This window comes from Labrus mixtus, chromosome 2 (genome assembly GCF_963584025.1).
Source record: "Labrus mixtus chromosome 2, fLabMix1.1, whole genome shotgun sequence".
In the NCBI taxonomy this organism is placed as follows: Eukaryota; Metazoa; Chordata; class Actinopteri; order Labriformes; family Labridae; genus Labrus; species Labrus mixtus.
The window spans coordinates 7,082,239-7,109,628 of record NC_083613.1 but is presented as its reverse complement, the minus strand read 5'-3'; the positions used below and the strand labels follow the sequence as shown (position 1 = coordinate 7,109,628).

Genomic DNA, 27,390 nt, shown 5'->3' with positions numbered 1-27,390 from the left:
TGATTACAGTCACCTGTTGGTCACAAAGACTGCTGTCTGTGGGAATCTGGGTGGAAAGAAAAGGAGAGACAGTTTAGAGCCAACTGAGCCAAACTCAGTTATTATGTAATTTACATGGCCAGGTAAGGCTGAGGCGGCAAAAGGACTCTGTTATGTAAGAATGACTCTCAGGCAGACCCAGTGACAATAAAATTATATTTTGAAAAATGTGTGAGAACAATGTTCATTACAAAAGAATGATTTATTGTTTATTAGTCTGTCTGAAAACCATAGGATATTTTTATTATAAAGTTATTTTTTGACAAACCCCCCAAAAAATGAAAAGCAAAGAAATTCTCACAAAATTAGTAAGAAAAATGTGTTTAATAAATCACATTTAATCAACTTGATCACAAAAAAGGTCAAAGCCAATGGTCTCAGTGGAATTGTTGCATATACCAGCAACACCAGCTGTACAGAGGACAGTTTGCTCTGGAAGACTAAACTGTACAAGATAATATTGGATTAAAAGCTGACATAAGAGCTGCTATGATGACTCAATTAATAGATTATGTAAACAATTGAAAATTATTCTAAAACTATTACAATAAGCCAGTAATACTTTTACAAGAAAATATGTTTGAATTTGATATTAAAATGAGCCTTTCCCTGGTATCACACTAGTTAATCAAATTTAACAAAATGAAATAGACCTTAACAAATGTACCAACAGTATAATCAAAAGATTTATCAATGCCAAAAATAATCAATAGCTGTTGGATTTTAAATAAAACACAATATACTTGTGCCCTAGGATAAGCGCTCAGTGGAGCAATCCCTCCCTCTTATGCACTAATGCCCTGCTGATCTGTCACATAACCTAGTGCCTAATGGCCCTCACAACTCAAAGGTGTACACCGTTGGGCAGTAAGAGCCACAACATCACTGGGGTTATCATGCAGGCGTCTCCCTTCACTGATGTTTTGTTAAGCTAGGCCCAAGACACCTCAGGGAGTCTTAACTGTAAGCCCTGGTGTCCCAGAGACATCCCCATTTATGCTAGCTCTCACGTCCCATCATACTCACATCTGTGGAGAGACGTTAGAAAGAGGACACATAGGCAGTGCCAGAGCGAGAAGCTAGAGCTCAGCCCTGCTGTTTTTATGAGGGTAGAGAGGAGAGAAGAAAGAGATTAAAAAGGAGATGACAGGTTTTTTCCTTACCCTTGTTTTGGTCCCTCTGTCTCATTACATCAGTTATCTCATTACAGTTCTCCCAGTAAAGAGATAGTTGATTATGCTAAACCCATATATCCCTCCTCTACTGGACAAAACCTAACTTTCTATCTTTGCTGTTTAGCTTCTGCTGCCAAATCTGCTTATCACATTTTCCCCCTTTCATATGCTTCCTCAACATACTCCTATACCAGAGCTCTAACATATCTATAAAATAAATTAGCTTGGAGACCACACAACATGTCAGGTCTCAAACTAGTGGAATCCCAATTGTTCTGCATATCTACCATCTCCCAATCATTACTGCTCTTAAGGTGGTCTAACTGGTACCTGCTGAAAAATCTACCTTTGCTGCTTCTGAACACAATGGGCGCAATGGGCTCAAAATGGTTGAAAATAATAAAAAAAATAATAATAATTATCCTTAGGGCCAACAAAATATTTCTGTATCACTGAATCCCTCAAAAACTTGATATTATTGAACTATAACTAATTTATTTATGTTTTACCTTCAACAGAAAAGTAGACAGGGTATGTTTTTGCATTGTTTGTAGCAACAGAAATACAAAATTGTTCATCATCAGCATACAGCCATAACAATCAACATTACCACCCAAGAAATGCACATGTAGCAAAAAAACAACAACAAAAAAACAGGGGACCAAAACCGCTTCCCTGAGGAATACCAAATCATTCAGTAAGTAGTGATTAATATGATGTACATTAAACCAATTGAAATAATTAGATAATTTATGAAAATGTTGAAAGAAATTGTACTTAGATCAACACGAAGCTGGCGTGAGGGTTCATCAGTAGTGGTTTATTGTAGCAATCTCTGTGCTGTTACTGATTAAACTCGCTTCTATATGATCCGTGTCAGTTTTTAAAGGCTATTAGCTTCTAACCTTCAATAGTGTAAATTGTAAACCTTCACCAATGACAGACCTTCAATTAAGTCTTATTTCAAATAGAAAATCTTAGAATATAAAAAAGTACAGCTAGTTTTATTTTAAAAATGGCTAACATAAAGAAGAATCATTCACACAAGACTGTTTTGTTAACAAGTACTGACTCATTCATTTATAATGAAGCAGTAATACAAAGATGATCTTTGATAACTGCCTATTCAATAAAATATATCTTTTACTGACTTAGGTAGGGAGAAAAAGATGATTTCATGTTTAAATTTGCCTTTTTTTTTTACCTTTTAGAATGCTTCTCTCGATCTAAACAGACAAGTGTAAAAAAGAGGTGATCAAGGTCTGTTTGACCCGTCTGACAGCACTCACAGTTTTAGACCTTGTGTTTGGTTGTTCACTGAAAATACCGCCCTGGCAAAAACCAACAGATATAAATTTCTTAATATCCTCAGCCATTCAACTGATGAACTTTGATAGTTAAAGGTAACATCAGTTCAACCTTCATTAGTAAATATTGCTGATATCTTTGTAGAACTTTAACACAGAGCAATATGCACTTTGTTTTTTCTACTTCTTGATAGTTGTTGTACATAAATATGGACTTCCATATTTTCAAAACAGGTTTAAAATAAAATTAGTTAGTTACTGTTGTTACTTGTACACAACTTATTGCTGCTCTGCGTACAATTATAGTTCTTCTTTAGTTGACCTTATTTTGTGGTTTCCTTTGTATTTGTAAACTGGATGAATTAGGGTTAAAATTTTAGAAGACTGAGAACGTATATTTAGTGTTTAGTAGCAGCTAACCAAAGAGTGCAATTTTATATTTCTTCATTTTAACATTTTTAGTCATTTCCAAAATGCACAAACGCTGATGTAACTACTGGACCCCTCCAAGAAAAGTGAATCAGTAAAAACAATAAATAGGTCACATGATAAAAGACTGGGTAAGTATATCATTTTACCAACAGGCAACACAACTGTATGGCTTTTAAAAAACAACCAAAATGCAATCAGGAAGGCAGAAACTACAAAGAAAAACATTAAAGAATGCTGATCAATTATTTAAAAGATCACTTTAAAGAAAATAAATGTAGAAAATTACATATCATCATTTCTCAGCTCAATCTTCTTCTTATAAAGAAAATACCCCGGAGAAAAGCATTCACAGCCTCTACACTTCAACAGTAGAACAGTTCTTTAAATAAGTTTTTAGTTTTTCTGTAAAAATGCAGCAGGAAAGTACAAAAAAAGTAGCAGGTTCTCTGCAAACCCTCCAACATAAAAATATCAAATCAAAATTATTAAATGAGGTCTCTTTTTCTCTTCAGAATCATTACAGTCATCTGCTTTCTCTTCTCTGACCAACCAACCCCTGGAAGATCGAGTGGTCAGTTTGGCAGAGAGCAGCCGGCGTGTCGAACTCCATCACCTTCCCAGCATGCATCACCAGCACCCTGTCACAGTCCATGATAGTGTTGATCCTAGTGACACAAACACAGATAGGCAATAAAAATCATTTAATTAATTTCAAGATTTTTAATAAACAGTTGGCATGTGATATAAAAAGAATAAGAAAAGATTTAGCGTTTATTTTTTGGAGGCATTTAGAAACCCTTTACCTGTGTGCAATAGTGAGGACAGTTTTGTCCTTAAATGTCTCTCTTATCGTCTGTTGCAGCAGTTTGTCGGTCTTCTGATCCACGCTGGCTGTGGCTTCATCAATACACAGAACCTGCATGACCAGGATAAAAAAAACACATTGTTATATACAACGTTGTGATTTTTTTCTGAAGTGATTTTGTTTTGGAGTGTGTTTATAGAAAAGGAACATTTCTTGGTCAATTTTGATTATATAACAAAACATCAAAGATTTGACTCAAAGGGTTTAGAATCTGTGTGGCACAAAACACACTCTCTGTACAGCCTTGATTTGGATAAGTTACAAATAAATAAAAATACCCTTAATTAACAACTCAACCCAAAATGATGAGCTGGAACAGAATCTCTCTTCCAGTATGAATAGATGCATTAAGTGTTGTGAGTGCTGGATAGAAAGACACAATAAAATAGAGTAATTTGTTTAACTTTATTTGTAGTATCATTTTATAATATAAATTGTAGAACAGAATAAACAGGTCTTCAAGTAAAATGCAGCTTATGTGGTATTTGTATGTAACTTTCAGATATGGGTTACTATCTCAATAGTCCACAGCAGGAGGAGAGGCTGGGGATAAAACCCTGGCATCACATCAGATTACCTCAGGTTCATGTCAGTGTCAGTTCATCTCCTCTTCATGGAGAACTCAAAATGATGACCTTATATTGGGCCTTTACATAGTACATTTACATACTAACCAATACAAACACCTTGATTAAATCACAGAAAACAAGAAAAGAAACTAAATGGGGAAGTGAGAAAATGTAATAATGCACCAAGTATTTTCTATATCATTTCCTTCTTCATATAGTTTAAACATTTGGACCAATACAAACTACAGAATTTCTATCTATTCCCTTTTTGTTGGCTGTTTATGGTCTCACCACTTCTTGGTAGTTCAGAAGGTTTTTGTCCTGGCATTAAATGCAGCTGGTATATTCCCTAGATATATTGTTGCAAAACTACCCTCAATCTCAAAACCCAGTACTGATTGTATGGTTGCTGTTAACTCTGAAAGAGTTATGTGCACATCACGTAAGTATAGGGCAATACAAAAAACCACAGGGAGAAGAAGTTATGCCTGCATACTTGCTCAAATGCCCCACAAAGTGTTTATTAATAATGTTTCGGTGATATTTTCTTTGTGTACCATTCTTTTGGAAACCCGTCTCCCCTCAATACTTTGTTGGTTTTAAGTCTTGATATTAAAGATAAAATTAAGGACTCAATTAAATTATACATGAACAGTCCTGAGAACATATCTGGGAGGACATTAACATTAAAAAATGCAAGCAGAAGCTGGTATGTGCAAATAAATTTTTAATTGATAGTTAATAAATTAAAGAGCATCCGTTGAACTTTGAAGTGGATCTGTGTTGGAGTGAAGGTTTAATGATACAGGTTAGATGTCTCACCTTAGCCTGAGTCAGCAGAGCTCTAGCCAAACACAGCAGCTGTCTCTGCCCCACAGAGAAGGATTTCCCTCTTTCACCAATCTCAGCATCCAGACCACCTTACACACACACACACACACACACACACACACACACACACACACACACACACACACACACACACACACACACACACACACACACACACACACACACACACACACACACACACACACACACACACACACACACACACACACACACACACACACACACACACACACACACACACACACACACACACACACACACACACACACACACACACACACATATACATTAGACAGGTAGTCTTGTATGCCTCCACGCTGCAATCGTGTAAGTTAATGCAGATGAAAAAAAACAAAGTTCTGCTACAGTATGTGTTTGCATGCGTGGACAAACAACTGATTCTGTAACAGCAAAGTTGTATACATGACAATGAGAGGATGCTTCAAATATTGATGTTCAAACTACAGATTTTAACACATAGAAGCTTTACAAACATCTTCAACCCAGCAGCACAGAACTTAGTAATCAAGATCAGTATCCACAGGGACGTATACAGGACCCCCATGTGAGAAGACACCTGAAAGGTTAAATAACAAATAGCTATAGATTTTGCCTGTTGATTTTTACAAGAATCTAACGGAAGTTTAAACGTCTGGTATAACAACCCTAGTGTATTACATGTCTTTGCTTTATCATTTATTCCTAGTAGGTATTTGTGTTGTATCTTGTCATAATTACCAAATACATAAGTAATGGTAAAAAAATAGTAAAGTTACACTGATCTTTGATTGGGATGGATGGGTGTACATGTTACTAGAAAATAAAACCAGTGAAAGCAGAAGGAACATTAAAAAATAAAGAAGTTCAGATAAGATATTAGTTTTAACTTCTTGTTATGTACCATACTCATCTAAGCATCCTGTGACCTGCTCGGTTTGTAACATGCCTCTTACATAAGGCGTGCTGGGAAAGGTGCTACCCATTACAGCAGCAACAATGGAAATGCACAAAGTGAAAAGAAAAAATATGTAATCGTCTTCAAGGCAAACACTGATGATGTGACTACAGAGGAACGAGGAAGGGTGGAGTGAATTGAAAATAGTCAGTCAGGTGGTTTAACCCAAAACAGACACACCTCGGCTTAATGAGCATCACTCTGCTCATATTTCACTAGGTCATCTCATTTTGTACATCTTTTTTTTAATCCCCTATCTGTCTCAGTCTCTCACCTATCCTCTGGACCACCGAGCTCAGGTGACACTGGTCCAGGACCTCCATCAGCTGCTGGTCTAAGTGTCTCCCACACGGGTCCAGATTCTCCCTGATGGTCCCGCTGAACAGAAAGGGGTCCTGAGGAATAATGGCCAACCTGGACCTGCAGAGGGCGCCAAAAGAACAAAAAGGTGTCTAAAATCTAGATCTACCCAATACTACCTAAATGTGGTAAAGGGGCATTTATTCACTATAGTGCTGTTCTATGGAACAAACTGCCTGCTGACCTGAGGTCCGTGGAAACAGTAAGTTCTTTTAAAGTAGTCTTAGAAAATTGTTTATGTCTTTGACAGTTAGTCTATGCGTATGTGAATGTATATAGAAGAGCGTTTTCACCTAGTAGGAACAGGTACACCTTAAGACCTGTACATTAGTATATGAGTGTGAGTGCTGTAGATCATTTTATACATGTGTTTTGGATTCAAAGATAACCTATTATGCTGATCCCAATTTCAAAACTCACATTCAGTGTTACAATGCTGAATACCTACATCCATGGGCATACATAGTTTCAGCTCACAAGGTTGTTTAACCCACTCTGCAGACTTATCCTTGGATTACTCCTTACGTTGGAGTAATTATCGTTGAAAAACACTTTCTGTTGGAGTAATACCAGGATAAGTCTGCAGAGTGCGCTAAACTGCTGGTTCTGCATATCACGCAATAGTTCCCCGATATGAAACAAAGAATGTCCTGACAAGGCTTCAAGCCTCTACGTCAGCCACTGAAACCTGATACATAGCAAAATCTGCAAATCATGCACAGCTACTCTATGGGTTTCACAGAACGAGATATGTTTTGTGAATTCATTTTCTTATTGTTTTTATTGTTTGTTTTTATTTGATGTGCTATACAAATGAAACTTATGTGGATCTTTGAACTGCAATAAAAACTAAAAAACTACATTAAACAATTCGTCTGGGCAAAATTCTTTAATTACATTTTATATTACACCAGCTGAAATGACTGATGATCCAAACGTTAGACTAGAAAGGTATTTCTTTACCCTGTTTGTGTCAGATGCATGACATCTCAGGTTTTTTTTTAATGTTCTAACCATTACTTAGTGTTGGTACCTTTTGATTCTCTTTTACCATCTTCTCAGGAACTACTGCCCTCTATCAAGAGCAAACTGGCACATTTCCAGTTATTGTCTGTGACTGTTTTTTCACTTCTGGGTCCTGATGCAGAATTATTTTCATTCTATGAATAGTGGGGTCAATGTTTAATCAAAATACCAGTGTCAAATGGTATTGTGAAAAAATAAATAAAGTGAAAGGGGAATCTTTTTGACTGAAACCAGTCAAATCAACCCCAAAGCAATACTTCATAAGGAAACATTTTTCACTGCAGACACCAGGCAACTCCTATATTGTGTTGGTTTCTCCATGTTTGCCACCTCAGACCTACCTGAGCTGAGCGAGACCCACAGTGGTGATGTCCAGCCCGTCCAGGAGAATCTGACCCTGGTTCAGCTCCACCATCCTGAACAGGGCAAGGAACAGGGTAGACTTTCCAGAGCCTGTCCGTCCCATGATGCCCACCTTCTCCCCAGGCCTCACCACCAGACTCACCCGGTCCAGAGCATTAGGGAAACCTTCTCTGTAAGCTAGAACGACATCCCTGAACTCCAACCAGCCCTGCTCAGGCCATGAAGGCGGCAGCTGATGTTTGAAACAGAGGGTAAAGTGAGAAAAGTGCAGTGACAAAATTGACACGAAAAATATATCTGCAAGATTCCCCCTGAATAATTTTCTTTAATTTTTTAAATAAATGTTTATGTCAGCTTTAAATCCCTATTTAAAACCCCTACTTGTTTTTTATGTTAATGTGGTGAAATAGAATCCAAGAGGAATCACATTTTTTCAATAGTATGGGAGAATAAAAATGAAATAAGCATTAAGATATCAGCACTTACAATAACATTTATATGTGTGTTGACAAACAGGGTTTGACTGCTTGATATAGTCATACTATCCATAACACCCTTAATCTAATTGTTGCTATAAAATAAATCAGCATACAGTATAATAGTGGCAGTTTAACAGCCGGTCTGACCTGTGCGTTTTGCTGCTGTGGCTCGGTGGGAAGTTCAGTGGAGTACTCCTCAGTCCTCTCCACACTCACCAGCTGCATCTCAGTTTGTGTAAAGCTGAATATGAGGCCAGACAGCAGCGTTGTGATGGACAGAGCGTAGGACAGGGACAGACCCACCAGACCTGATGGAGACAACATACACACCCTCTGAGAAACTGAGCATCTGTTATACGTACGTGTAAACTGGTGCACAGTCACTAAAGTCAGCTGTGTGCTCACCTGGATCCACTTTGTTATACTGGTGCTGCACGACAGCGATAACACCGAGGCATGTCACCACTGCAACACCAATCAGCTGCAGGCGGATGTCCAGCCACTGCATGGCGGCGTTGCTGAGGAAGAGGCAGCGCTGGTTCTGCTCCAGACGCCTGGCGTTCTCCTCCTCAAACCTGGAACAACAACACTGAGTCATGTACAGTATATACAGTAGAGCCACTAAGACATGTTAGATAGGGCATTTACAGCTTATTCTATGTGATGTATTTCAGGGTGAAACAGCATGCGTGAGAAGGTTAACATTTTAAGAGGTATATAGGTAGACATGTTGCCTATCAGATAATTGAAGCAGTTATAAAGTCAGGCTTCCCAGTCTTCCCCAATTTCAATGTGTCAATTTTCCCTTTCAAAACATATTCTCCTCCAGAGAAAAAAGTCATCCTACTCCGTATATTTCAACCACTAAATAACACAAATTCAGGACAAAAATCCAATAAGTAGAAGTTCAAAAAAGATGTCAACATTTGTATGTTCATTAAAGAGCACTTGCATGTCTACATTCCAACAGTAAAATATCTTACTAAGTTTGCATTTTCATCAGAATCCTTCAATAAGCAGATTTTATAAAATTATGTTGATCATCATCTCGTTCATGGTTATCATATTTTTTTATCCTAAAGCAATAATTTCAGTATAATATCCAGTATCCAGTATCCTAAAAAGTACATTTCTCACCTGGCAGAGCTGCCGCTTGCCCTGATGGTCCCCAGCCCCGTCAGCGTCTCAGAGAAGTGTGAATAGACAGGCGACAGAGTGAGGCTGCACAGGCGCTTCAGCTCGCGGGAGGTGTGTCTATAATAGTGCTGGGTGCAGTAGTAGAGCAGAGCAAGGGGCAGCAGGGGAACCAGGACCCAGGGGAGGCCATAACTTATCACCACCAGCATGCCGAGCAGGCCGAAGACGTTGGCCAGGAGGATGTTCAGGATAAAAGGTAGGCTATCGTCCACGCTGTACAGATCTGAGGAGAAACGGTTTAGAATGCGGCCCATCGGGGTGGTGTCGAAGAAAGTCACTGTGGCCTAGAAGGGGGTTGAAAACAGCAGGTTAAGATTGCTATTGTTTGTTTTTTTTATATTTTCACTTAACATTTGTGTGTAAAGCTGAGAAATATGCTTGAGTATTATTTGAATGTAAAATATCTGTCATATCACTTGTTCCTTCCCCTTAGCTTTACATAGCTTTGAAGCGTCTTTTAGCTCATTGTTTCAGTCAAACTGTCTGTTGCTTTAACGATTTAATAAGAAATAACACAACCCAGTCATTTAAAGTCATGTTTTTTTATATCGCCTTCTTCCTGTAGTAGATATGTTTAGTTCGATTGTTATCCCACAACAAGAGAAAAATGACAAAGACAAATTAAAGCAAATAAATGCACAAAAAACACAATATACAATGAATAAAGTTATTTCTTATCTCACACACAAACAAGTTGATATCTTGTATACCTTCCATTAGCATGGTGATCAGCTAGTAATGATTAGGACACAACAGCATATATTTTTTAACTGATGCATGGTTTTAGGGTCAAAGTCAGCCAGCGTGCACCAAATTGTGCATTTATGAAAACTGAAAACTTGATTTTATTGTTCTGTATTGCAGCATGCTGACTACTTATCACTATCACTGACTCACTATTTAATAAGAATGGCTTGCTGACAGTTTATTAAAATGGCACACATTACAAGCTTATATACTTGGCCAGTGCTGCTCAAAATCCCCCAAAACAAGTAATCTGATATATGAGTCTCCCAGTGCAGATCAGCATAACCAATCACAGTGCATCATCTTCAACCAGAGAAAACGACTTCACACTACCTCACAAACTAAACAGCTGAGAGATCACATTAAAGCACAGCTGGTAAAAATGTGGAGCATTCAGAAGTGATGTAAAAAAATGTAGTAACTTAACAAGGAAACACAGTGGATTCTGCATTAAAAACAAGGTGAGCTGTTTTACCTGTTTCCAGCGTATTAAGAGGAGCAACACTCCCCCTAGGAGTGAAGCCAAAATATTAAAAGCTGGCTGCAGCACAGGTCATGGTCATAACCACCACTTCTTCCATTTTAACAGAGAAACATGAGTCAAACTGGGAAGTAAAAATGAATGTCAAACCGGTATTCTGTCCTTAGGAATTTGTGCTAATATTTGTATTTGTCAACGTTTTCATTTTTCTGAGTAGTTTTTTTTTAATTAGTTAATTGTGGATATAACTTCTTGATCAACAGCTCTGTTGACAAATGCGTCTCTGTCCAGCATTCCTACCCTGATTAGCAAGAGCAGAGGAGGAACCGTGAGAGGAAAACTTAAAAAACTGTCACTTTAACTTTCCATAACTGTGAGTGTCTGCTTTAAACCAACACAATACAGCAATTCTGCTGTAGACTGTACCAACCTGAAGGATCTCTGGCGTTGTATCGGTAAGTTAAATGCTTTAAAAACAAGCCAGCTCTCTTCGGCGCATGTCTTGGCTCCAAATTAGATCCCTAGCGTTAAGTCAGTGCCTGTTACAGGGGTATTCTGAAAAAAAGTACATTAAATGGCTTCTCTGACCATCATCTCCTGCTGCCAAACCTGCCAAATACTCAATTTAATGTTTGGCTCAGCTCGAACTTTCGGCCCGAGAAGCTGGATAGTTACTTTGAGCAAAGTTGACGCACCTTAAGGACCCGGTCCAGCAGTCTGTTGTGGATGGTTTTGGCAGCGCAGATCGCTCCATATGCAAAGAGAAAAGCTCGGAGTGCAGTGAAGACGGTGTTAGCCCCCGCAATGGAGCCATACACCACCAGGTAAAACTTGACATCAGAGCTCAGGTTGCTTGGAGGGAACGTTTGAACAGAGGAGGATGGGGAGGACCTAGATGTGCAGAGGTACATATTTTTATTTAAAACATTAAGAGAAAACAGTGCAAAAACAGAGAAAAACTTTGGGAAACCAGTGGGTTTAGCTCAGTTGGTAGAGCAGAGGCTATAGTCCTCATTGTAGTGGTCGCAGGTTCGACTGTTGGTCCTGGGGCTGTTTGATGCATGACATTCCTGACTCTCTCTCTCTCTCTCTCTCTCTCTGAAGCTGTCGTATCAAATAAAAGCTAAATAGGCCCAAACTGATATTTTAAAAAAAGTCTGGTTTAACCTAGAATTATTTAGTTTAATTTATATTTGGTATGAATTGAAGCTATACAAATAAAGACTGATTAATTGTTTGACATACAATCATATAATGTCATGATCTGTTGTATCTGTTTTAAGCTAAGAAATGGTCAGTGTGATGACCGTGCTTGTAATCATATTAAATTATTTTTAGGCTAAATCTAAACTGGCAGAGAACAAAAAGTCATGTTTATTCAAAATGAAAAAAAACTGCTTATCTAAGGACTGTGTGAAAACAATTGTTGATACAGAGTAAAATGAGTTGAACAAAGTTCATTTGAAAACATAATGATGCATTATCATATCATAAACTTTAGAATCACATATAGGTTTAGTCATCATACATCAGTTTCCAATCCATAATTTTTTGGAGTATTAAAGTCATTTTATTTAAATGTCGGTCTCATTGGGTGGTCAACCAACCAACCCTCAGCATAAAAATAATTTTCGTCTCCTGAAAGTCAAAAAGCAGGATGATTGGATGACTCACGTTAACCCTCCAGGAGAGAAGAGCAGCAGGTGAGGTGAGCTGAAGGCACCTGATGAAGAACCATTTATTGTAGCAGAACCGTTGTTCTTCAGCTTTGATATCCAGTGGGACAACCACCAGTCAGAGACGTTCTTAGAGGCTGAAAGATAGAAACAAAAATACAAACAGCAGAATGTTGATAAATAATAAATAAATACATAATAAAATACTGTAAAAATGTGTTTAAAAAATTCACAACTTAAGCATTCTACAGCAAACCTTTACGGGGTGATCAGAGCCTTTGAATTAACTGCAACATTCCCCAAATTAGATCTTATCAATTTTATTTATTTATAGCTGTGTTTTTACTAGTGAAAATTTCCCAAGAACCCCAAAAACATTTTGCAGAAACTAAGTGCCTTTTCTACTGCAGGGACCAAAGTCTAGATACAGTTTTTGTGTTACATTAAATAATAAAAAAATATATATATATTTGTATGTATTGTGTGCTGATAAGTTGTGGCATTTCCTTTCGCTCTTCACTAGCTGCAAGGAATCCTTAACTAACATTTTTGTATGTTTTATATTTTTTGTGATTTTATATGTCCTTGAACTTTATCATTTTTTAGCATTTAATTCTGAGGAGATATTGTTTCACAGTGGTTCCTTTCTGGCTAAATAAGGGATAAAAAAACAACATAACATCTTCATGTGGTCGATCCAAACCTTGCATGAGGAGCAGACACATCAGGATGGAAGTAGCTAACACTCTGCCAGCAGCAGCCCAGTAGGTCCTGTAAACGCTCCACGCCAGACCACCCACTTGCTTCTGCTCTGCCCACGACAGGTCAGGGTCATCATCTAGACAAAGCTCAGGGGAGGAACCCAGCTCCTCTTCCTCCTGCTCCACACCATCTGGTTAAAAACAAGAAAGACTGTAAACATATTTAGACTTCTACAGCAATAACAGCCTGTATAAAAGGTCCCCGGTATTTATAAAAAAAAAAAAAAAGATGGATCCACTGTTGGTGTTAAGCCTTTAACAAGTTGTACTCTGCGAGATTGTGTACCACTTTCAAAAATCTAAGTTTAGCAAATTAGCATGATAGGATGCATTTTTTGTACATTAAGGTTCAGGTTTTGAAACTTAAATTAATTTAATTTCACAAATACTTCAAAGTTTTTGAGGTTGAAGGAATATTACTGTGATATACGCTGTGATATGACACAACCCTACAAGAAACAATACAATACTATACAATCAATAATCTAAACAATCCACATGAATACAGAGAGGCACATACCAATGACAACCACTGACGTCATATTTCGCACATGTTCCGATGTCTACACAATATAAAAAAAAGTTCACATTTGAATTTGGCTTCCCCAAAATAAAAACAGTAAACACGTCATTGAAATTGGTTTGTTAAAGGTCTTTTTGAACAACTTTACTAATTCTTAACTACCTTTGATCACATTTAATAATTTGCCAGTTAACTTACACACTGGCATTTTTAACTAACTAATTAACTGGTTTAATGTTTAACCAGTTCCTTTCTTTGACACTATTTAACAATTGAGCCTTTAATATCATTTATAATAAACGTTTTGGTCCTTATGGTTCAGTGTGTTCCAGGTACTTTGATTTATGGTGTGCTTTAGGGGTAAATCCTGGAACAATCAACATTTTCTAATTTAATCAGCTGAATCCATTGATGGTTTCACATTTCTCTTCTTAATATCGGCCTTTCTTTCATTTTAAAGACAGTCAATTGAACCGAAGTGTTGGAAATCCTCAGAGTTTGGGAGCATCATTCATAGTGAAGAAGTAGGCACTTCAGGTGAACATACGTACCTTTCTCTTTCATGTTGTGGTCATTCTTCCGTTTTTTCGGCACTGCCTCTACCAAAGGAAGGATTTCAGCTGGTGTGCCTGTTTAATAGAAAATAAGTGCAGTCAGATAATGAAATGATCTTGGTTCCCAAAAAAGTATTGCTTTTTATTTGAGTTTCCCTGCCTGCCTCAATACAAAATGTCTCTAAACTTGGCACATGAGTGACATACACACCGGTCTGGTCCACACATGTGCCGCGGCATATGCCGCATATGAGTGGCATGTGCCACAGCATATTCTGCATAAGAATGGCACATGCCGGTCTGGTCCACACATGTGCCGTGGCATATGCTGCATATGAGTGGCATATGCCGGTCTGGTCCACTGTGTCAGGCTGGCACATGCCGGTCTGGTCCACACATGTGCCACTGCATATGCCGCATATGAGTGGCATATGCCGCGACACATTATTGGCACGAGTGGCACATGAAATGATCTGGTCGACTCATGTGCCGACAATGGGTGTAAGAGGATTTTATGTAAGTAATAAACAGGGCCTTGGCCAAGTTCGTTCAAATAGGTGAATTGCGAAATTTTGCCATTTTAATTACATCAAAAAATTATGGCGGACTTCCTGTTTGGTTCTGAATATGGGTGCCAATGGATTTTATGTAGATTTTGACATTGTACACGTGTATAAAAATTGTCATGCATGTATGTAGTTCAAAAAAACATCTATTGGGAGGCCTTTTCGAAAATGTCATGGGGGCGCCACTGAGCCATTAAGCCACGCCCACTTATTAAACCCACATGAAAAGTTTTATTTTCCCACCGGGATGATGTGTCTGAAGTTCCGTGTGTATACAACTATGTTAAGCCCATCAAGTAACTAACTAGCGTTTGACGCAGGCCTTCGAGCTCGGAAAGGTAGTATGTCTAATGTCTTAGGATGGTCCACACCAATTTGGTGGGAGATATGAGCAACTGTGTAGGAATGGCTTGTGCTAATTCAGAAGCAAATACTTCCTGTTGTCAACAGGTGGCTCTGTGACAAAAAAATAATTTAAACTGTGGATCTATTCAGGGTGGGCCCCGTATCCTGCATGACAAATTTGGTGATGATAGAACACTGCATGTCAGAGTTATAACAATTTATTTCGTTGGCGGCATGCCAAAAACCTTATCAAACTTTGAGGGCCCGCCACGTCCTATGGTGAATCCTGATTCGCACAACTTTGAATCTTGAACTTGTCTACTTTCATTTTATACCAAACTTGAATTGATCAGATGAAAGCCCTCGGACAAGTGCGTTCAAATAGGGATGCTTTGAAATCTGAAAAATCTGGGGTCCTCACTCGTTGGTAGGTACTCGGGCCCTAAAAATGTCCTAATTTTGCTGATAACCCCTAACAATTACGTACTTTATACAGTTGAAAATACATAAACTAACACAAGAGAAATTTAAAAGAACTTGACAACAACCATGTCATTTTTTTTATTACCATCAAGATTAGGTTCTGTCTTTTGTTTCTACCTGTTTTGATGATTGTTCCGTTCTCCATGAGGACAACCATGTCTGCTTTGTCCACAAACTCGAGGCGGTGTGTGCAAAGGATTCTGGTCTTTTTCCTGAGGAGCTCCATGATGCATTTCTTCATTAGGTGTTCAGCCACGTCAGAATCGACTGCCGCCAAGGGGTCGTCAAGGAGGTAGATGTCTTTGTCCTGAGGTGAAGAATCCAGGAAAATAAATTATTTGAAAAAAATCTCATTACATGATGCATCTGCTGATAAACGGGTGTTTCTTCTGTTTTCTTTCTTAGAATTGCTCTATTGAAGATTTACACATCAGAGAACATACAAACTCTGGAGGATGAAGCAGTTATACTCATAATGATGCCCTATCGCCCTAATATTTGTTATTACTTGTAAACTGTTTCAAATGTTTTTTTCCCATGTTTTTTTTTAAGGTCAAGATCTACTTCATCAATAGAGTGTCAAGGAATTCTTGTGCTGAATGAATGAATATTTTTCAGTGAACCGCAATTTTGCCTAACTTTAACTCTGTACATTTTGTGAGGTTATTCCTATCTATTCATATCTTAGGCTTCATGAGATATGTTGATGTTTTGACTGTTGACTGGATTTGGTTGTTTTTAAGAGATTGAAATAGAACTTTGAAAGGGTTACAAGTATATAAGATGTAACAAAGATTGTTATATTATTTTTAACTTGTAGTAAGCATGCCAGGAAACAGGATAAAGATGAAGCAGGTGTGCAAACCTAGTTTCAAAAGAGTCTTTTGTGTCTTTCTGCTGGCACAAAGAGCAGGTAAGACACACTACCTGCTTCAGAGAGTTACATGACATTTAACAAAAAAGATGCAATTCAGGAAATAGAATATTAATACAAAGTATCAAATTCTGAAATGATGTATCCTTGTTTCCTGCAGCCTGACACTTGTTTACTCATTAAAATATCTGAGGTGTCTCTATGTGTTCAGTGCAGATGGAAGGTTTGTGCAGAGGACTGACCATATAAACAGCTCTGGCGAGGGCCAGACGAGCCTTCTGTCCTCCGCTCAGTGTCACTCCATTCTCCCCCACTTCTGTCTTATCACCATTTGGCAAAACCTGAAGACACATTATACAACAAGGATATTTAAAAATGTTTAATAAGCATTTAAAGTGTATGCAAAGACCGTTTATTCATCTTAAAGATCCTCGTTTGGTGTGCTTTAGCGCCCCCTCTCTGAGTGCAACTGCACTGCAAGACACAGTGCTTCTGTGCATTTATTTACAAGCAGTTGGTGTGAAGCCAGAGAAGACATTCTGAGAAGCTAAATATCCACGTCGACCAACAAGACAGCAAGCGTCTTCAGCCCCATTGTTTTACAAACTTTTTGGATGTGTTTTCATAGTTGATGTCTATTGTCTGTGGCTAAATGGTGTCATTGAAGAGGGTAATTCATCATACTAGATGAGATAAGTTTGTAAGGTTCCACTTCCAAACTTATAAAGCTTACTTGAAGATGGACTACGAAAGATAAAACGTTTTGGTGTAAGATGGATTTATTTATTTATATCCAAATCAGAAACAAAACTTGGATTAGATGACTTTCTGCACCTGGTAAAGCTGCTGCGATGTCACAGATAACAATACAGACTAATTCTACCTCACAATCTGTTATGAATAATATCTGCAGGCATGAACACTCTGCCATCAATTGTTGCTGTATGTCCGGATTCTTACTCCGTCACGCTCTCTAACTCTCTTCTTAGTTTCATCTGAAACAGTCCTCCTCTTCCTCTTAGCCTCAGCCAGTGCATCAAACAGTAGAGACGGGGTAGCTGGTTTCTTTTTATAACTGAAGGCTTGTGTGTGAACGAGTGCCATAAAGTCTAAGCACTTATCGCGAGATGACCTGGACCCACTGTGGAAATGAGAGACGCCATTTTCACTGTTGAAAGTTATGATGCTAATTGACCTTTGAAGCTTTTTTTAAGGTGGAAAAGTAACATATTACATATGCTTTAAATGAAAAACAAATCAAATAATAAACCATAATCACAGGAATATACAGGGTAACTAAGAAATATACAGACAGGAAAATAAATAAACCATAAGCATGGAGTAATCTTACGTTGAGGTCGTCTGACAGAGCACAGGCCTCAATCACAGACTGGTATAAGGCGTGGTCATAGACTTTTCCAAACAGGATGTTGTCCCGTACTGATGCATGCTGGATCCATGGCTCCTGAGAGGCTAGACCAAAACCCACCTCTCTGTCTGCGACATACACCACTCCACTCAGCCTGCACAGACAGGAAGAAGACTATAAAACCTCCTTTTCTCCAAATGTTATTTAATCTCCTCTGAAGGAAACACTGAAGACTGTTGTGATGATTCATTTTGACTCAAAACTATGTTGCAAAACCTTTAATTATTTTTGTCTACTCCTAAAACATATATATACATTATTGCCTTATCAATAAAAATCTCTTTAATGAAAAGCAGAAAAGTCCAACTCCGACCAACGCCGGGATCAAAGTATCAAACATTTGAATAAATGGCTACAAAAACTCCAATCATATATATATATATATATATGTATATATATATATACACAGGTATTATCTGTAATTTAGCTTATAATGTTGCACAATACTTCCTTACTTACCAAACCCACTAATATAACGCCCCTTCTGTCTTCTTTAGAAATAATCTCACATACATAAAGGTTGTACCTGCTGAGTTCTCCAGTGAGGGCAGCCAGTAATGAACTCTTCCCACAGCCGACCTTCCCCACCACCACAACCAGAGAACCCTGAAACAAAGAAAAGTTCATAGTTTCTGCTCTAACATGCCAAACACTCAGAGCAAAAAAAAAACAAAACAGCACAACAACCATAAACGAGAAAAATATAATAAGAATAATTATATACACTAAAAGCAATAAAAGCAGCTGTAAACATGTAAAATACTTTGAGACTAAGCCTTTGATTTGGTTTGCATCTCTATCCAAAAAGCACCTCAAATTACCCTACCCTGAGTTCAGTGAGTGCTGCTATCCTTTGTTATCAACTTGATTTATTTTGTTTTGAGCTTATTTTAAGAAAGTGTGGCTTAATCATTTTTCCAATGCACTGAACCAATTGTGCAGTAAGGATGATCCAATGAGAGTACTTCCCATATCATCCTATGTGTTAACAGAAGGCTTGTACCTTTGTGATGTGTAGATTGAGACTATGCAGCAGCAGACTCCCTCTAGCAGCTCCACGTTCACTTTCTCCTTCGTTGTTTTGGTTTGAACTGTTGGGCCCCTGCCAGGAAAATTTCCCCTGACTCAAAAGGATGGATGTTTGGCTGTCTTCAGGAGTCACTGGGGTAAAAGAGGTGCGTTTTAATACAGTGTGAATGTGTTTATCATATCGATTATCATGACACACATTCAGAAACTTGTCAGAAGGCAGACTTTCACTCTTTTATGCACTAAAGTAAGGTGCACGTCCTCATTTCTAATTTCTACCCTCACATTTATACTCATACTTAGCTGTCACTGCTAATATTACATGTACTTTACACCCCAACACAGTTTCTGCTGATGGTTGTTCAATGTGAGTTTGATTCTGCTCAAGGTTTCTGCCTCTTAAAGGCAGTTTTTTCTTGCCACTGTAACTTTGAATGGTGGATTAATGTATGGTCTCTGTAGATAATATATCAAAGAGAGAGGTCTTTTACCTGCTCTTCTGTAAAGTCTCTTGAGATAACATTTATTATGAATTGGCCCTTAATAAATAAAGATTGATTCATTGATTAAAAAAGCTTAAAAGAGAACAACAAATGGTATAAATAAACTACATGACCTGCTTTGACTCATTGATTGAACACAAAACACACAAAGTTGAAAGCAGCAGCATACCCAGGGCGTAGTACGCCTGCAGATCCTGGTTGGTCAGTTTAAAGAAGCGCTGGATTCGCTCCAGAGACACTTTGGCCTCCAGGATGCCATTGAGCACCCAGGGGAAAGAGTTGAGCGGGATGATCAACATTCCCACCAGAGCCAGCGTGGTGAACACCTACAGAAGGGTAAAGAGTCTGAACTTGAATGAGTCATCAAACATAGTACAACATAAATAACAACTACCTCTATGTTTGTTCACTGGAGGGCTGAGGAGCTTGTATTTCAGGAGTGTGTACTTGACTTACAGGAACATAAATAGTAAATAAAAAAACCTACCATACAATACAAGTAAAAGCTATAATACGTTTGAAAAAAAGAGGCTTCATTATTAGGTTAAGGCAATGTGTTAATAACTGTAAAAGTATAGCTTTATATAGAAATGGTGCAGTTATTCATTGATGAAAATAAATCTACTTTTATTTTAGAATAAGCACCTCCTGATTCTCATGACACCTAAGAAAATCTATTATAAATAATGCATTTCCTTCATGCCAAAATAAATAATAACTCGAGTGCCATGCTGTGCAGCAATATTTGAAGACTTTTACTCCCACTGCTTATTAAAAATGACTCGTAAGTTAGGATTCAAGGAGGCTGTCATTCCAGAGAATGCTCGTACATGAAAGGGAACAAAATGATGTAGTCAGGTCCACACCAAAAAAAGTTATAGGAAAAATAGAACTGAATACAACAGAAAAGATTAGAGGGGGATAACTAATTATTGATCATTAGTAATGTTACTATTGAATTATTAATCATTACTATTATAATTGTTTTCTTGTATTATTTGGCAAAATGGTCACATTTATGCCAATAAAGCTGTCAAAATAGTAGAATAGAAAAGAACATATTAGAATAGAACAGAACAGATCATAATGGTCAGACCAATCATAATGTAATAGAATAGAATAGAATAGAATAGAATAGCTGTTGACTGCCATTTGCGCAGGTACGGGACAGTACAGTTTATAGTGATTTTTTAAATTACCATAACTGTGTAAAAGAAAAATTAAACAGTAATTAAAAACTTTACTCCGACTGAGAGGAGATTACCTAGCCAAGTGACTTTAACATATATTGGATATTTAACAATACAGCAGAACACAAAACCATAAAATACATACATATAATATTAACCAAAACAAATATATATATATATATATATATATATATATATATATATATAAATCTCAAATATTTGTGCAGCTCACTACTGGCATCAGCAGAGTTAGAAAATATTCCGATTTAATATCAATTCAATTTAAAACTACTACTTCCTTACCTTAGCTGCAGTCAGCTGGTGTCCCAGTAGGACATATGTGATGAAGGTGAGTATGGAGATGACCACAGGCAGACCAGCCCAGGTGTAGACACACAAGGCATCCAAGTACTTGAGGGCTTTGAGGTGGGACAGCTCTAGCTTACGACAGTCTGCCACTTTCTGAGTGAAATGAGGCTCCCAGTTGTAGAACTTGATGACGCGAATACCAAAGAGGATTTCTGTCATTAACTTGGAGAGAAGGTAGAAAGAAAGAAAAAACGTCACAATCAAGACCACTTTTTTTATATAACTACAATCACAAGTGATTTATTAGATGCAGTCACTTTGTTAAAAAGCACACATGAATATGGGCTAAACTGGACTTCTGAGGTTGATATCAGAATTGGACTTTATGGACATTATTCACCTTTTCCATTGTGTAAGTGCAAATCTTAATTAGCCTTGTGATTGACTGTTATATCTTAACCTCTTTCTTCTCTAAGTTGTTTTTCCTTTCTTTTGATCTACTAAAATAATTTCTTCGTTATTATAATAACATTAACGTCATCACCACTGTCATGTCTACAACTTCTTTTTAATCACTACTATAGAACCGTAGCAGTTCTTACCTTAACACGGCTGTCTTTGTGCCTGAGCATATGTTGGTTGTTGCTAAGTATACGAGAAGCAAGGAACTTGTTGAAAGGCACCAGCAGCAGCGCCACACACAGCCCACCGAGGAAAGCAACACCCACCTGCAGGTACAGCAGGTAGAGGGTGATGCTAAAGCAGAAGGGCAAGCTCCATAACTCATGGAAGCTGTTGAAGAAGTTAACCACGCGGTCTGTGTCTGTGCTCATTAAGTTTACCACCTCGCCCAGAGTGAAACCGGCCAGGCTGCTGCCACTGACCCGCAGGGCTTTAGCATAGATGGCCGACACGAGAGCAGTGCGTGCTGACAGCGCCACTTTGGACACCTCGAAGACGAACACATTTCTGAGGACAGATGAGAGAAGAGTGGCAGCAAAGAGGCCCACAGCGCACCGGACACCCCAGCTTACTGGAGCTCCCTCCTCCTCCATGAAGTTCACCAGACTGCTGAGGAGAAGCGGTCCTGCAAAGCTCAGCATGTTCACCGTCACCTTCAGCACACCAAGGATGTAGTACCGCAAAGCAAATGCCTTATGCAGCACCCTAAAAAGTCCTACATTCCCCTCCAGCTCCAGAGGTTCCTCCTGGTAGTGAGAACTCCAAGTGCCACTCAGGAGGTTCCTGCTGACCGGCCGGGGCCACTGATCCTGCCCATCAATGACTGTTTCCCCTCGTCTGCAGGCTTCCCAGCACTGATGGAAGTATCGACATACCACACTAGTCCTAAGTTTTCTTGGGAGGTGATAAACATCAGCCGGTCTGTCTAGCTCCCCTCGTTGCCCTCGTCTGAGCAGAGGAGTCAGCCAGAGGTAGAATAGCCGTGAGAAGCAGCTGCTACCATCCTCAGCCACCATCTCACCCGTATCCAGCTGAGTGCTGTCTGTGATGAGCGGAGATCCATCCTCAGTGTTGATGTATAAAGTATATCCAGCGTCACTGATGCAGGGGAACACAAAGGCCAGAAGATAAACCAGAACGGGAAGCGTCCGGGCTAAGACTAGCACGAAACGCGTAAATTTAAGAGGTTCTTTGAGGTTCAAATATTCCTGATTGTCACAATAAATGATCAGAGTGAACACCAGGTTTGGTACAGACAGAAGAACCAAAAGCAGCAGCAGGGTTGGTCCTCTGGTTCTCTTGTAAGCGGTCCTCTGGAGCACTGCGATGGCACTGAAGTGGACCAGCCAGGCCACAATGGCACAGCTGTCAGCCAGGACGTCCAGATACATATCAGCCTGCTGAAGGAGACTCACAAGGACGACGTCTGCAGTGAAGAGCAACGCGGCCAACATGGCGGTTACAAGCCTGAGCGTCCAACCACAGGGAAGAGACGACTGCAGGAGGTCACATCTGTAGAACAGGAAAAATGATGACACCAGAGCTGCGTTGATATTTCTGATTCAGGATAAAACATATTTAAGGTAAGATAAGATAATACTTTATTGATCCCCAGAGGACAATGTGGGTGTTGCAGCAGTAAGGCAGAGAAGTAGGTAATACAAAATGAAAATCATTTTTACAAATTACAAATTATTTTTTTTAATTGCTAATATGTCAAGAAGATAAAGCTGATTTTTTGGACTAATGGTTATTTTATTGATGTTGTGTGTAGCTACATTTCCTTCTGCAAAGACACTGTTATTCCTAACAAAGTGATCAAGTCATTCCCCTCAGCAGCTCTCAGAGGTCTGTTTCTTAAAAGAAGAAATGCTTTTAATAATGGCAACACCACTGAGGTTATAGAAATTAGAAAGGAAATCAGGACCGAAATTAAAAAAGCTAAATTACGGTATGAAGACAAAATCTCAGGGAGGCCTGGTGTGGTATGAAACACATGGCGGGCACTCGTGAAAAAGGCAGTAAGATGATTGGTCTTCCTGGGTTTAGTTCTGACAAGCAACTGGCTGATGAGATAAATGGCTTTTATGCCAGATTTGATGTGCATGATTTTTCAGAAAAACTACATGTATTAAGGAAAGCACCAGAGCCCCCCCCCCAGCTCTGTCTATTGATATTAAAAGTGTGAACAACACTTTAGACAAACAAAGTCTAGAAAGTCTCCTGGGCCTGACAACATATGTGGTAATGTGCTTAAAATATGTGCTTAGCAGCTGAGTTACATCTTCCACTTTATTTTTACTTTGTCTATCCAACAACAGGATGGAAACACCCTATTATTGTCCCTCTTGCAAAGACTCAAACCCCTGCATCACTTAATGACTTTAGACCGGTAGCCTTGACATCACTAGTGATGAAGTCTTTGGAAAAGCTCATCAGAAACATTTATTGACCCCCTGCAGTTTGCACATAGGTCTGGCAGGGGGGTGGAAGACACTGTTGTCTCTCTGTTAAATCTTTTGTATCGTCACCTTGATGGGATCAAAGCTCATACTAGGCTGTTATTTATAGATTTCTATTCTGCTTTTAATACCATACAGCCTCATCTTTTAGCAGAAAAACTCATTCACAATTTTAAGTTGGATCTTAATCTTGTAGGCTGGGTACTAGACTTTTTAACTGAGAGGTCTCAATGTGTGAGAGTAAATGGCTCTTTTTCCAATCAGCTGTACTCCTCCATTGGTTCTCCTCAGGGATGTTGTCTGTCCCCTTTATTATCTTGTACACAAATGACTGCTGTAGCAATCACATTAGGAGGCATGTAGTTAAATTTGCAGATGACACAGTCATTTTAAGTCTTCTTGAAGGGGAGGAGCATCACCATGGGCCTGTGGTTGATGAATTCACATCCTGGTGTGATGAGTCTTTCCTTCAGCTAAACGTACTGAAAACAAAGGACATGATTATTGATTTTAGGAAGACTCAATCTAGTCCTGTGCCAACCATATTAAAGGGTGCTGGTATTGATATAGTGAACAGCTACAAATATCTGGGCACTGTGCTGGACAACAAACTGTCCTTTGAGCAACATGCTGTTGTTACCACAAAGAAGGTCCAACAGAGGTTGTATTTCTTTTAATGTATCCTCTGAGATGATGACCCTCTTTTATAAAAGTTTTATTGAATCGGTTTTAATGTTTTGTATTATTGCCTGGTATGGTAATCTGGCTCTAGCCAATAAAAACAGACTTGGTAGCCTGGTTAAAGTGGCGAGCAAGATTGCAGGGAGGAGTCAAGTCCAGCTGAGCGACCTCTACAGCAGACAGGTTTTCAGAAAGGCGACTTCTCTCCTGCAGAGCCCAGATCAGCCTCTCTTTGCAGAGTTTGGTCTTCTCCCCTCAGGCAGACGCTACAGACTGCATCGGGTCTCATTTGTACCTGCTGCTATTTGTCTGTTGAATAGCAGTTGAATTCTAATTCCTTGCTCATTGCACTTTTATCATTTTTATCGTGATGCTGGAGCATCTCTGCTGGGCTTCATGTTTCATGTTATATGTACTTATGCACTTGAGGTTTGGATGATTTATTAGTGTTGTTTATGTATTTGTATGTCTCCAGCTGCAAACAAATTTCCCTGTGGGGACAATACAGATACCTTTGACCTTTGACCCTTTGATTTTCCTTCCAAATAAAGCATTGTTCAGAGAACTCAGAAAAAACAGATTCAGATCAAAAATCTGCCAAAACAAGCTGAAACATTGTTTGTTTGAAGGACTATGTAACTTTACCTCTTTATTAATTATGAAGGCCATCACAAAGCAATATAAGAAACATCCATAAAGGACTCCAGATGTGGTAATAATTAATAACCAGCTGTAAATGGCTCTGTGGTATGAATGAACATATTATCTAAAATGTCATCATCTGAACACCAAAAATGTAATTTCTCTATTTAATCAACGAGTAATACATCAATATAGTCTCTGGCTCCAACACACATAAGAAGCATTGAAAAAGACTATGCAGCATTAAAGAGCACAAACGTCTTTCAACTATAATGACCTGTTTATGTAAATGCAACACAAAAATGAGTGGTCAATTAATTTGTTAAAATGATTTGATTAATTACATCTATATTAATTAGGTTGTTATTTGCAGTGGTTATGATATGGATTACACTTTCTTAAGAAATGTATTATATTTCATACATTGTATTATATTATTGGGGCGGCAGTAGCTCCGTCTGTAGGGACTTGGGTTGGGCACCGAAGGGTCGTACGGGCCAAGTCTTGAAATTGGTCTGGTAGCTGGAGAGGTGCAAGTCCACTTCCTGAGCACTGCCGAGGTGCCCTTGAGCAAAACTGCTCTGGAGCGCTGGCTGTGGGCAGGCCCCAAACTCTGAGACCTCTCCATTAATGCATGTCTATAGGATCCTGTTTGTTCATGTGTGTGTTCATGTTCAGTAAACGGAGTGTAAAACCGCATTTCCCTTTGCCGGATTAATAAAGTATAGATTATTATTATTATTATTATTTAGTAATTTTAATACACCTGGAGAGGCAGAATATTATAGAGACACCTTTCATGAACCACCCACTACAAGCTCAGCAAATAACATAAATTATATTAATAGAAACTGCTCTAAAAGTGTGAAGACAAAATGTCTTTGTTTTGTAGAACCATGATCTGTAGTGATCTGTTAATCACATTAGGCTTTAGAGGGGGGACCTACTTGAGAATGTCTTTTCAGTGTGAATCATTTCCTTTACATAATGAGCATATAAAGATCTTAAAGGACTGAATGTGTTTGATTCGAGTTCTTAAACTGTAGCTGCATTATTTTAGTCTCTAAATTTACAGCATCACAGAATAATGAGGAAATATTCTGATGTATTCTTGTGATTGACATCATAATAAAAATAACCTTTGTCACCGACCTTGCCATGCCGAGGTAGCAGGCACTGAACACAGCCATCCCTGCATGAGGCAGAGCTCCGAGGACGAGTTGGTTAAAACAGGAGCTGATGTGTCCATTCTGCCACAGGGGGAAAGGATCCTGCTCCTCTGTTTGACAGATACCAGCGAGAAGCTCTGACGGCCTGAAGGCACTCATCTTTACTCCTATTTCACTGCCATCATGCTATAAAATATCTGTAGAGCAGATAAAAAACACAAACTGTAAGTCTTTAAAGAGCCATGACTGAGAGATAACATCTTAATACAATATAATAGTATGTTATATTTAATTACACAGGTTTTCACTTACATTCGTTGGCTATTTTATACCATCACACTCCTCCTTGAACCACGTTTTGTAGCAACAGAAAGAGACCATTTAAAACGACATAAGCGTGGAGAGCCCAGGGCTTCCTGACTGAAAGTTACCAGCTCGGATGTAAACAAATGAGGCTAGCTCATTAGCTTAGCAAACAAAATGTCAACCCGTTCGGTTTGTTGAATGGCACTGGCATGCTAAAACAAATGTTAGATTTATAAACACTAACGAGATAATAAAAAAAAGTATGAAACATAACTCAACGACACCGCTATTGCCATATAATTCACACGAGTAACCTTTAAATATTACCGGCTTCCACTAGCTAGCATGAAATACTTGCGTCGCGTATTGATGACGCACATCGCAAACTCTTAAAAAATAAATGCATCATTTTACTAGAGATATTATCTTAAATCTGACAAGAAATAGAGTACTTTATAAAACAGATACACTATTAAACTACCTATTACAATATATGTATTTTTAATTAAAAGTACTATTTTATATAAATTCACTACCTGAAAAGTACATTTTATTTTCACTTAAACAAATAAAGTGTAA

The 27,390-nt window shown here is 38.5% G+C and overlaps 1 protein-coding gene across 1 annotated transcript; it reads right to left on the bottom strand.

Moving 5' to 3' along the window:
• Positions 1–1,687: 1,687 nt before the first annotated feature.
• abcc10 (ATP-binding cassette, sub-family C (CFTR/MRP), member 10) lies at positions 1,688–27,172 on the bottom strand. Its single transcript, XM_061049166.1, has 22 exons — positions 26,818–27,172; positions 26,489–26,702; positions 21,692–23,063; positions 21,084–21,311; positions 19,760–19,916; positions 19,062–19,219; positions 18,585–18,664; positions 17,981–18,152; positions 16,872–16,970; positions 15,873–16,062; positions 14,359–14,436; positions 13,227–13,415; positions 12,522–12,660; positions 11,543–11,738; positions 9,560–9,903; positions 8,828–8,997; positions 8,570–8,730; positions 7,922–8,175; positions 6,469–6,614; positions 5,210–5,307; positions 3,757–3,869; positions 1,688–3,618 (listed from the first exon to the last, which is right to left on the bottom strand). Exons 2-22 carry the CDS (start codon positions 26,662–26,664, stop codon positions 3,477–3,479), a joined length of 4,662 nt encoding a protein of 1,553 aa, XP_060905149.1. The 5' UTR covers positions 26,665–26,702; positions 26,818–27,172; the 3' UTR covers positions 1,688–3,476.
• Positions 27,173–27,390: the final 218 nt, after the last annotated feature.